Raw genomic sequence first — 12,178 nt, 5'->3', positions numbered from 1 at the left:
AATCACGCTCCGAAATCGTGCCCGATAAACAGATATACAGCAAACAAAGAACAGCAAGTCAGCCCATATACCGAAGATACTCGACTCATTTAGAAATCAAGAAGCGTGCTGAAATGACAGAGAAGCGGAAGAACAGTAAAATAAAATCCTTTGACAACTTCATAGGACCACCAAAGAGCTTCACACGTTTTCACTCCTTTACGAACAATCCTCCTGGTCAAAATCCCTTATCTGAGTAGAGCCCACGATGAGTATGGACGACATGGTGAACCTGATGGACAGCATAGACCTCTTCAAGAAATTGTTCCATGTTCATTTGACGAAGATATCGCTAAGATGGCACGGATAAACTCCGACAGATTTACCAAAAGTGGCTTTGGACGTCTAAATTCGAAATTGCGAAATTCATTACCAATCCGCTTGTTTCTAATAATCGTAGGTTATTACTGCTGCAGCTCTTGCAAGCTCTCTCGTTTGAAGTGGTCCTGCTGGCAAATACGAAATTCACGGAGAGGCATAAGTTCCTGTTCAATAGTCTTCGTCTCGAAATGGTGTAACCACTTGAACTCGAAGTTCGAGGGCGGAACGGCTTTATCATTTAATTCATTTCGATTAGCATGTGATTTAACTTTAAAGCGATGATCACTAAATACGTACAGACGAGGGGAAAATGGAGCTTTCAGTTGTCACAATAAACCTAGGAAACAACGCAGCTTTTCATATATTTTATTTTCGTTGGAGGCTCTTAAGCTTGCGTCTTGTCACAACGTCTTTGCCGAAGAATGAGACGCACTCTTCGAAAAACGCTATGAGATACAATTCTTTATCCCCGGTGGTGATTATAACGCGAGATACGTTCCCTGGAGCAGCGCGTTAAATAATAACAGAGACAAGAACCTGTGACAATGATTTAACGAGAAACAGGTGGATCTGGTCCTCCAGTTCAGTGACACTCGTTTGGATGGCATTTGATTTGTCACGGAGCAGTCGTTCTCGGATTTGGTACTCGCGGAAAAGCAGGATATTTTTCTGCACCGAGCTGTCAGAATTTGATATTTCTGTCCACGAGGATTAAAACACTGACATAACAGTCAGTACTACATAGTCAGCAGAAGGAGAAATTGTCCTGCAGACCATAGATAATATTCTTTCAGCCCTAGATGCCTCCATTCCAGTTCTCACACGGGATTTCAATTGTGTTGAGAGATATCTGGTATCCCGCTTCGGAGGTTTGCTTCAAGACAAACGCAGATATGCCGCATCTTAAATCGATTGAAGAAGCGCTTCGGTACACTATGTTACTCTATGCCATCGTTCATCAAACACGGCAAGTGCTATAGAGCCATAAAATCAGAAAAGCCCCTGATAGATTTACCAGTTCTTATCCAAAGCAGTAAAGATTCCAAAAGCATTTTTCCGCAAGTTAGACGAGTGCTAGGCAACAGGGCTGTCTTCGTGATCGGCGCCCTAAAATTTCCTTCAGACGATTCTCACCATATTTCACAGTTGAACGTCCTCCTCGCCTAATGTGACAGAGTGAAAGCTGCATCGTTACTGGTGCCAAACCGATAAACAAGTCGAGATCATGATGTCTTCGCTGCCGCCGGCTCCCAATATCTTAATAGTAACGCGATAAGACGCCAAGAATAAACGTGTAGGCAACACGTGCTTCTGCTATTCACGATTGTGCGCCGTGATTTCCTTTCAAATTATAAATTGTTCTTTGTGCAGGTCCTTAATTACTATTGTGCTCGCATGCTATTTCATCACTTTAAATTTGTTAAACTTATATCACTCGTTACGATAGCACTTGTTATTTGTATGTAGCGAAGCTACATGTCCGGTCTCCTTTCTACCGCGCGGTAAGCTTCGTGAATTCTACAAGACTATTGGGTACAAATTTTGAATGTGTACGCCGAAATATGTGTGCTGATCTTCTCAGATTTCCAAATTTAATAACTTTGAAAAATCAGATATTCGTTGAGTCGAGGCCGCTGTAACAAGGTCTGTAACTTCACCCGAGGAAACAGGGCTAGTAACCGATCCGACTCCGATATCTCAGAGAATTATTTCACATCGGTAGATTCATTAACGATTCAAATTACTTTTCTGAATGGAAAAATGTTATCTAGCCTTAATATCTTCAACGCAGTACCAATATCGCTCCCGAAAAGATACACATTCCTCTTCTCCTCGATCATCAATGATTTCTTGAACCTGTACATTTTCCGAAGATATGGAAGATGGGGAAAGTGATTCCCTCGATAGGAAAGGATAAGAACAAATGAAATCTATCCCGGTACGGATCAATGAGTTTGCTGTTTGCAGAATATCCATTAGTAGGATCTTGGTGAAGACGATACAGAGACTCATGCTGATTCATTGTAAAGAGACTTCCATTCTTCCTGATCAGCAATTTGACTACCAGGTCAAATACAGTATGGATCACGCAACAATAAAATTTGTGTCAGACGTCTGCTGCTAGAAAGAATCTCTTCATCGACCTAGAAATGGCTTTTGACATGTTTCGATCGTGCGGTTTGCTATAAATGTTGATACGATACGGTTTCCCTAAACATCTGTTTAGGGAAAGGTCGCTGGAGGAGTGAGGTGGCCACACTCTCTCCACGGGGCCTTGGGTAGTAGCGCACCCACGATCCTGATGCCAAGGATGGGACCGTCGGGGACAGTTCAGGGTTTGGAGGTGCCCTGTGATCCCCGCTTACTTGAGTCCCATCTGGAACTGCCGAGCTCGGTTAGCAGGACGCCGGGCTGGTAGTGACGTGGCCGTACATCCACACGATAGTCCCACCAACGACTTAGGTTGGTACCACGGGCGGGTCGAGTTACAGCCTGGAGGGAGTAGCGACCCCTCTGCTCGGCCAAATAATGGGTATGGACTCGTGGTGGCAGTGGTTGATGGCCAAGATGCTGGCAAGAGGGCCGAATTAAGGTGTCTGCATACAACGAATGGCCTTCGGCGTGTGAGCAGCGTCCCACCTGCTCCGGTAAAAGTGTATATAAAAAGAATAGTGGAGATCGCTAAAATAAGAGCGAAAAAAAGTAAAGAAAGTGCCACGTGCGAGAAGTGAGGTTACCGGAAGTGACAGATAAAAACGGGAAAATCAAAGATCTCGGGCGTGAAAACTAATTTAATGTGAAGTGTGAGTGCTAAAGAAAAAGTGTACACAAAAAGAATAGTGAAGATCGCTGAAATAACCGCGAAAGAAGCTAAAGAAAAGTGCCACGTGCGCGAAGTGAGGTTACCGGAAGTGACAGATAAAAACGGGAAAACCAAAGATCTCGGGCGTGAAAACTAATTTAATGTAAAGTGCGAGCGCTAAAGAAAAAGTGTACACAAAAAGAACAGTGGAGATTGCTGAAATAAGCGCGAAAAAAGCCAAAGAAAAGTGCCACGTGCGAGAAGTGAGGTTAGCGGACGAGCGGCAGCCATCTTGGGTCGGGCGACCGAAGCGCCGCCGCCCGGGCATCTTGGGAACCAAGAGCACGCTGCTAGGCGGCAAATTTAAATTTAAATTTAAAGAGATTTTGAACTGTGAAGTGCACGCCGCCGGACTCAGCGCGGGAGTGCTCGCGGGAACAAACCGCCAATTTAAGGTCCGCGTCGGGGAATCAATACGTCGCCGGACATAGTCACCGGGAAGCGAACAGCCGCAGCAGCAGCCGCAAAACGCGGCAAGGAGCCGGCGATGCCGACGTTAGGGTACTCGTCGCCAGGCGCAGTGACCAGAGTGGTCCTCCAGCCTCTGAGAAAACAGAAGGAAAAGTACGAGGCCACTCCAAGCCCGATGAAACCAGAGAAGGCGACGAGAGCAAGCCTGGGGAAGAACAACCCCCCTAGTGATGAGGGGAAAACAGCCGGGGAGGATAAACGGCAAGTGCCGGATATAAAGGCACAGGCCAGTGACATAGAGAAGAAAGTCACGGCGTTCTGCTTAGACCCGGCTAGGAAAATAAATAAGGAACACACCGCAGTAATCATGCGGTATTTCAAGGAAATGAGGGGCATTGTTGACGAGCTACTGCTCCATAACAGCTACCTGACAGGTAGGCTGGAGCAGAGTGCCGGAGATGAGAAGAGCAAGGAATCGGTGATACCGCGCGACGTTAACAAAGCAACCAGGCGGCAGTCCTGATACAGCAGATAGATACACAGATAGATACAGCAGTCCTGAGAACGACGCAGCATGAGCAGAGGGAGCCCACCTACGCAGAGAAGAGAATCACAAGTAACAATGTCGAGCAGACGGCGGTAAAGCCGCCGAGGAACGTCGTCATAATCCGCCCTGAGGACAAAGAGGGGGAAATCAAAACCAGCGAAGAAGCGAAGGAAGCGGTCTTCACGCCGGTAAACCAGCGCAACAAGAGAATATAAATCAGTGCAGTAAGAAAGATCGGCGGTAACGGCCTAGTCGTCGAAACGACGAAGCTGGAGAGCTTAAAAGAGTTCACCGAGAACTCGAAACTAAAGGAGGCTGGACTAAAAGCCAGCACTCCGCAGCGGAGACCCCCAGGATGATCATTTATGACGTCCCGAGAGACATCCCAGAGAAGGAGATCCTGGCCTGCATGAGGAAGCAGAACCAAGAAAGGCTAAATGAGGACGACGTCGCAGCCATCAAGTTCTGCTTCAGGACTGGCAGAAAGGATCAAGAGGAGACGTACTGGGTCATCGAAGTGCCCCCCAGGTAAGGGAGAAACTGTTAAGAGGAAAGATCTTCCTCTCATGGAATTCATGCAAGGTGAAGGACTTTATAGCAGTCAGTCGCTGCTACAAGTGTCAAGGATACGGGCACGTGGCAAAATATTGCCGCGTTAACTATGAAATCTGCGCGCACTGCGCAGAGAGTGGGCACAGCACTAAAGAGTGCAAAAACAAAGATGGGCACGTCACCTGCGTAAACTGCAGGAAGGCAGGGAAGAAGGGCGACCACGCAGCTTCCAGCGCGAAATGCCCGATGTATACGAAAGTCTTGGAAGCACTAATAGCAAGGACGCATTATGGATAAAGAGCGACACAGTGACAGAAGAGGACATGGGAGGAAAAGGAAAATAAGGATCCTGCAGCACAACATGCAGCGATCCAAAACAGTTCCCTATGAGATCAGGACGCAAATGGACGCTCGTGGTGACAACATAATACTAATGCAAGAACCATACACAATCGAGGGGAAAATACCCGGATTCGGCACAGGAGTTGCGATCGCCTGTAGAGGGTCGAAGTACGACCCGCCAATGGCGGCCGTAGGGACAAAATCGGAGACCCTAACGCCTCTCGAAGTCGCCGAACTCTGCACAACACACTGCGCCTGCGTGCAGATAAGCGACGGGGAAACAGAGGTGTACGCGGCAAGCCTGTACTTTCCGCCGACAGAAAACATCGAAGTCGGCGCGCAACAATTGGACAAGGTACTACGGTGTCTCAGGGGCAAGAAGACCATCATCTGCCTGGACGCGAATGCGAAATCACCGCTGTGATGCAGCAGGAGCACCGACGACAGAGGTGAAGCCCTAGAGGCAGTAATAGCGTTCGAGACGACTACCTAATACCTACACGTTCGAGACGACTCGAGGGTGATCAAACATAGACGTGACGATGGCAAGCCCAGAGGCAATACCCCTCGTAAAGGACTGGAGGATACACGAAGATGGAACCTCCAGTGACCACAGGATATTGGAGACGCTCCTGGACTTCGGGAAGAGAAGCACCATACCGCAGTTCAGGAAAGACGATACAACATGTGAAAAGCCAACTGGGAGGCATTTCGGAGAGTTGTCACGGAGGGAATACAGACACTAAAAGAAATAACCCTCCAACAGGCTCAGGACGTCGAAAGAATGGCCGGGCAACTCCAGGCAACCCTGATAGGAGCCTGTGACGCCGCCATTCCAAAGAAGAAATGGCACTACAGGTCAGTACCCTGGTGGACGCCCGAGCTCACCAGAGCAAAGAGGAACACCTATCAGGCGAGAAGAAGAAATCAGGGGGCCAAGGACCCTGCAACGAGGGAGTAGGAGAAGCTGCGGTATAGGGAAATCCGAAAGGAGTACAAGAGGATGCTGACAAGAGCAAAGATCCAGAGCTGGAAACGCCGCAAGGAAATACCTCTAACTGGCGAACGACCGCGGCAGCGATGTTGTCCGCTCTTCTACCCGACGACCAGGAAGACACGGAAACGGAAGAGCACAACGAGATAAGGCAGAGCTCGACAAACCCTCCGAACGTCGAAGACACGAAGACAATTCCGCTTTGAGGAACTCAGTGGCGTCGTGAAACGGCTGAGGAAGGGGAAATGCCCAGGCCCCGACCTGATTGAGGTCGAAACAATCCAACGGGCGTGGGGAGGAATACATCAGGAGCTCTTAAGGCTCATGAACGGAACAAAGACCCGGAAACCCGCATTCAAATCGCCGATAGCATCTTCGAAGCCACCACGGAAACAGAGCAGATCGTCGCGGCCAGCGCAGTACAGCTACCTGCGGTATCCCATCCACTTGGACAGAACAGCGGAATAGGCGATTCCGTGGCGGCCGCCTCAACGCGTTGAACGATCGGTTAACGCAAATGGATTCCCGAATGGATTAGATGCAAGCGCAAATAGCTGAGCTGAGAATCGACGGACATCGCCGATCACGATCACAATAGACTTCGCGTACGCAATTGCGCCGCCGTCCGCGCTCCCGCAAGCAGCCGCGGCAAGATGGACTATGTTACTACCACGCATAGCATCGAGAACGCGCGAGGAAGTGCACAATCTCTTGGAAATCGGGAAACGGAACCAGCCGTCCGTAAAAGCGGCAAACGACGACGATTTAGCATCTCGCCGCATATTCGTAACGGATAGGAACTCGCGACTCTCCTATCTTATCGACACCGGCACCGACATTTTGCGTATTCCCGCGCAGCAAGTTACACAGGCCCGTGAACAGAAGCGAGTATGAGCTGTTCGCGGCCAACGGGACACGTATCACAACATATGGCACCGTTGCGATCAGTCTAAACCTGTCCCCACGCAGAGCATTCAAGTGGAACTTTACAGTAGGCGACGCCAAAACGCCCAGCATTAGTATGGATTTCTTAAGCCATTACGGGTTGCTCGTGCAACAAAAAGCTCATCGACACGACAGCCCAAAAGTCATCGAGGGAATACACCGCCACGACAGACGAAGTGTCTGTTAAGACCATTATCGGTGTATCACCATACCACCAACTCTTGGCAGAATTTGCGGACCTCACACGCCCACCGATTTTTGGAAAAGAGAGAACTCGGCACGGTGTGGTACACCACATCGAAACCACACCTGGCTCACCAGTATACAGCAAACCCCGCCGTCTCGCACCTGATCGACTTAAACAGGTAAAGTAGGAATTTGAGCTCATGATTGAACAGGGCGTGATGCGACCATCAAAAAGCCCATGGGCATCGCCCCTGCACGTAGTGCCGAAAAAGAACGGAAACCTGCGACCATGTGGCGACTACCGAGCATTGAACGCCCGCACCGTACCCGGTACGGTACTCACCGCCACATATCGAAGGCTTCGCGCAACATCTGCATGGTAAGCGAATCTTCTCAAAGATCGATCTCGTCCGCGCGTACCACCAAATTCCGATTGCGCCCGAAGACATCGAAAATACCGCGGTAACAACACCTTTCGGACTTTTCGAAGCAACAAACATGATGTTCGGACTTTGGAACGTCACGCAAACATGTCAGCGATTCGTCGACGAAATCACACGTGGGCTCGATTTCGTCTACCCGTACATCGATGATTTCCTCATAGCTTCGGACGACGAAAACCAACATCGCGAACATCTGAAAATCCTGTTCAACCGCCTCAACAATTACGGCGTTGTGATAAACCCCACAAAATGCGAATTCGGCGTGCACGAAATCACTTTCCTCGGATACTCGGTAAACTCCGACGGAATTAAGCCGTCGCCCGAACATGTCGAAGCGATTATAAAATTGTCGAAACCCGCGAACGCTAAGCAACTACGTAGGTACCTCGGTATGATAAACTTCTACCGATGTTTCATACCGGGGGCCGCGAAAACACTTAAACCGCTCAATGACCTGTTAAAAGGCGCGAAAAAAGTCAACGCGCCCATCGAGTGCTCTTAACAGTCGGAAAACAGCTTTAGCGAAGTCGCAACGTTCTCTCGTGGACGCGATGATGCTGGCGTATCCGATACCAGGTGCGCTTATCAGCCTCACGGTAGACGCATCCGACTACGCAATGGGTGCGGTATTACAACAACGCGCGAATAACGAACTGCAACCGTTAGGGTTTTCTCTTTTGACTCCCGCTCAGCAAAAATATAGCGCGTACGATCGCGAACTACTCGCAATATATACCGCGGTCAAACATTTTCGACACGCTTTAGAAGGCAGAAACTTTGTAATATATATCGACCACACACCTCTTACCTACGCGTTCAGACAAAAACTAGAAAAATATTCGCCGCGACAATTTCGATATCTAGACTACATCGGTCAATTCGCCACCGACATAAAGGGGCTATATAACTACGTAGCCGACGTCCTGTCACGCATCGAAGCAATAGGGAAGGCCGTGGATCATCAAACTCTCGCCGCCGCGCAAGAAAACGACAACGAACTAAGCGACATTGTCAACTCCGGCACAACCGCGTTACGGTTAAAGAAGATACGCTTTCCTGGCCACGACGCAGAAATATACTGCGACGTATCAGCCGACATTGTAAGACCGTACGTACCGAAATCTTTGCGGCGCTACGTATTTAATTCGCTCCACGAACTTTCCCATCCAGGGATACGTGCCACGCAAAAATTGGTGACGTAGCGTTTCATTTGGCCGTCCGTAAATAAAGATTGCCGGACTTGGGCACGACAATGTATGCCGTGTCAACGATGCAAGCTCACCAGGCACGTATCCTCACCCGTCGGAACGTTCGAAACTTCAGCAGGACGGTTCGAGCACCTTACCAGGACCTTACAAGATTATACAACGCGGAGAAAAGACCTTTACCATCAAAATAAATAACAAAAATGTAATAGTCTCCCTAGATCGATTGAAACCCGCTTTTACTCTCCTCGACTATATTTAGTTTTAATAAATAATGTGACCTTATTTGTCGTTACGGACAACCGATTTGCCAAACAGTCATTTCACAGACGGACAGTTAGAGAACAAGAAGGATTTCGAGCGTTAGAAACAGACACGATCATAAGAAAGAAATGATTATTTAGAGTATCGAAGATTGACAGAAGAAGAGTGGTAGTTTAGGACGTGGAAAATCGATTCTCGAATTTCAGGTAGACCTTGTACAAAGCTTCGTTATTTATTCTTATTTATTGTTATTAATTATCATTAATTGTTGTTTAACTCTGTATTTTAGCTAAGCATTGTTACAATGAACTCGATTTTCAGAATTCAGAATCGATCCCTGAATTATACGAGAATTGAACCTTATAGATATAAAAAAATAGTTTAGTCCGGCTAACATCTGCAATCGGAACACTGTGACGTTACGCCATCAAAATCAAGCCTCGCACACAAAAACTAAATTTCTAATATATAATAATGAATAGTTGGAAAGCAATTTCTTGTATCCAACATGCACGATATCAGCAGAAACTCCGTCAACAAGTTTCGTAATTGAATCACGGCGAATATCCAGTGTAACAATTTACGTAAGGGTAATTTAAGGGTAAGAATTGATTTCCAAGCGTTGAAATTGTGAAAGTGTACGTAAAATATGGTCTTTAGTGAGTAATTTTTATTTACAAGAGTTAATGAATACAAGAAAAATGAATTTTCACAAGGATAGTATGTATCGAGAAGCAAACATCCTTTAGCAATGAGAATACCCTAAAATAATTTGGCTGAGCTATCACGGAAGTCGATCAATTGAGTAAAAATGAGGGTGATTGCGGACCTCTAGAAAATCGAGAAAATAATTAAAGACTTCGATATTATACTACAGGTAATTTATGCACCATACCTATTGAACAAAAATCGAATGCAGTCGGTTTCCGAAGATCGGGATGCTGCTTTGGTACAGCTAGACTGCGGGCTTTTAGCCATTTATAAGAAGTCTTGCAAAATTGCACAAAACGCACATAATATGAAAAAAGAACAATATTCAATGTACAGTGCTTCTTATAACATTTTGTAGGCAATACAACATTTTCTCGAGACTCGTTTTTTGATTCTTCAACCCGATAACGAATAAATAACAAATTCAAGCAGAAAAGACAGAAAAAGCTAAAAATAGACTGCCAGCCCGAATTCCTATAAAAAAGGGACAAATGTTTTGTTATCTTAAATTGTTACATTGTGCTACATTCTCTGGTAACAATTTTGCTCGTGTATTAATTACAAGCTTCCCAGTAGTGGAAAATAGATGTTGACTGGTTGTTTTTGTTGCAGAGAATCGGAAGGACGTATCTTGCGCACTTTATGGCTAAAATAACAGCTTGGATCATCTAGTTGTAAAAGCCAACAATTTCGACAATAAACCACTTTTTCTACCACTCTATCTACTCTTAAGCGCTCCGCTCACATCGCCGTATGTATCTACTAAAATCAATTGCGTGATCTCGTACAACCAGTCTTTTCTGTTTCTGTTCTTCTTTCGTCATGTTGTATATTATTCTATTTCTTATGATCTCAAGTCATTTGCATTATCTGAAAATAAGAGTTTATCCTATACATACAAAAAATAACTACTATTATATTATTAATATAAGGATGTTTAAACTTTACTTTTTTCTACGAAACGAAAACTTAAACGTGAAGACATTATTTACGTTTCCGACATATTTCTGAGCGAGCAACCACATTCTCTCCGTGTATATCGTGATTTATGGAATATAAGCTACGAATGAAATGGGGATATGGTATTATAGTTATCGTACTCATCGCGTCTCCTGTGATACATAAAACATAATTATCTACTTTTTTGCTTATCTACTAATTTGCCAGTTTCGCGTCTAATGATGTTATCGAACTCAGAGTTTCGCAATTATACCACACTAGAGCAGTCTTCATTGAGTCGTTTATCGTTTATAAATACTTTAGATTCATTCTAAGAATTAACGGTGTGCGTTGTTCCGAAGAATGAAAAAGTTCGCAGAGTCAATAAGATGAGGCGTGTTGTAAGGAAATTGTACCTGTCCTCGGCTGAGGAAAGCGACCTGGAGACAAAGCTTCTGGCGATCAGTTTTGCGACCGACTTCGAAAGGAAATCTTCGGAAGAAAATCTTCATGCACATGTTTTAATTAACGTAAAATGTTAAGTTGAGTAGTTCTTTTCGCTTTCATTGCCTAAATCATACTACTACTACCTCTGAAAGAGACTTTATCATAATAGTTTTACATCCTCAGGTATTGCATGTTCGAACCTGGTTCGACGGCGGAGCTGAGAGTTGTCGGGATAGATATCTCGATAAACAAGGAGGAACTGCGGCAAGTACTTGCCCAGGCCATCTACATAGTGAGAGGACATCGGACCATATCCTACGCGTCAGCGTCCGTGCTGGCGGCGTCCCCTCCGTACGAGTTACAGGCCCTTGCGCTCCGACGGGTGTACGAATACCTAAGGGACCTGGACTCGGACGGTCTTACGCCGTCCATCGCCAGCCGGTCGGCCCAAGACGTCCGGACGGAGGCGAATCTAGAGACCTGGGAGCGATAGCGCTCTCGGCTGCTCGAGGATGATGCTGTGCGGCCACACCGAGGCGTTCGAGCTGTCCTTCTCAACTGGGAGGCTTGTATTTACCGAGGCGGAGTTCCGCTCACCTACTGGACGACGCAAATGCTCACCGGCCCCGGAGTATTCGGCGAGTTCCTGCTAAGGATTCGGAGGGAGGCGACATCCATCTGTCACCACTGCAAGAAAGAGGAAGACACGGCGCAGCACACTCTGAAATTCTGTCCAGCGTGGGAAGAACCGCGCCGTATCTTGCGACTCGCCATCGGCGAGAGATTGGCCCCCGAGGCTGTCGTCGAGGCGATGCTGAGGGGGCACCAGGAGTTCATCGCCGTTCGCTCCTACTGCGAGCAAGTTATGCGCGTGAAGGTGCGAGCGGAGCGGGATAGAGAGAAGAGACAGGATCCTGTCAGGCTGCCGTACCCAGGCTGCCAACCCTGCAGGCCGCAGGGTTGCGGAAC

The 12,178-nt window shown here is 46.9% G+C and overlaps 1 protein-coding gene across 1 annotated transcript in view; it reads right to left on the bottom strand.

The window, feature by feature from the left end:
• Positions 1–9,252: 9,252 nt before the first annotated feature.
• LOC105666913 overlaps positions 9,253–12,178 on the bottom strand; it is a 30,325-nt gene continuing 27,399 nt past the window's right edge. Inside the window, exon 5 of the mRNA XM_048414189.1 lies at positions 9,253–10,693. Within this exon, the coding sequence (XP_048270146.1) occupies positions 10,690–10,693 (4 nt within the window). The 3' untranslated portion in view covers positions 9,253–10,689. The remainder of the gene's footprint in view (positions 10,694–12,178) is intronic.

Source organism: Bombus terrestris, unplaced genomic scaffold (assembly GCF_910591885.1).
Source record: "Bombus terrestris unplaced genomic scaffold, iyBomTerr1.2, whole genome shotgun sequence".
Lineage (NCBI taxonomy): Eukaryota > Metazoa > Arthropoda > Insecta > Hymenoptera > Apidae > Bombus > Bombus terrestris.
This window is presented reverse-complemented; position numbering and strand designations above follow the sequence as displayed.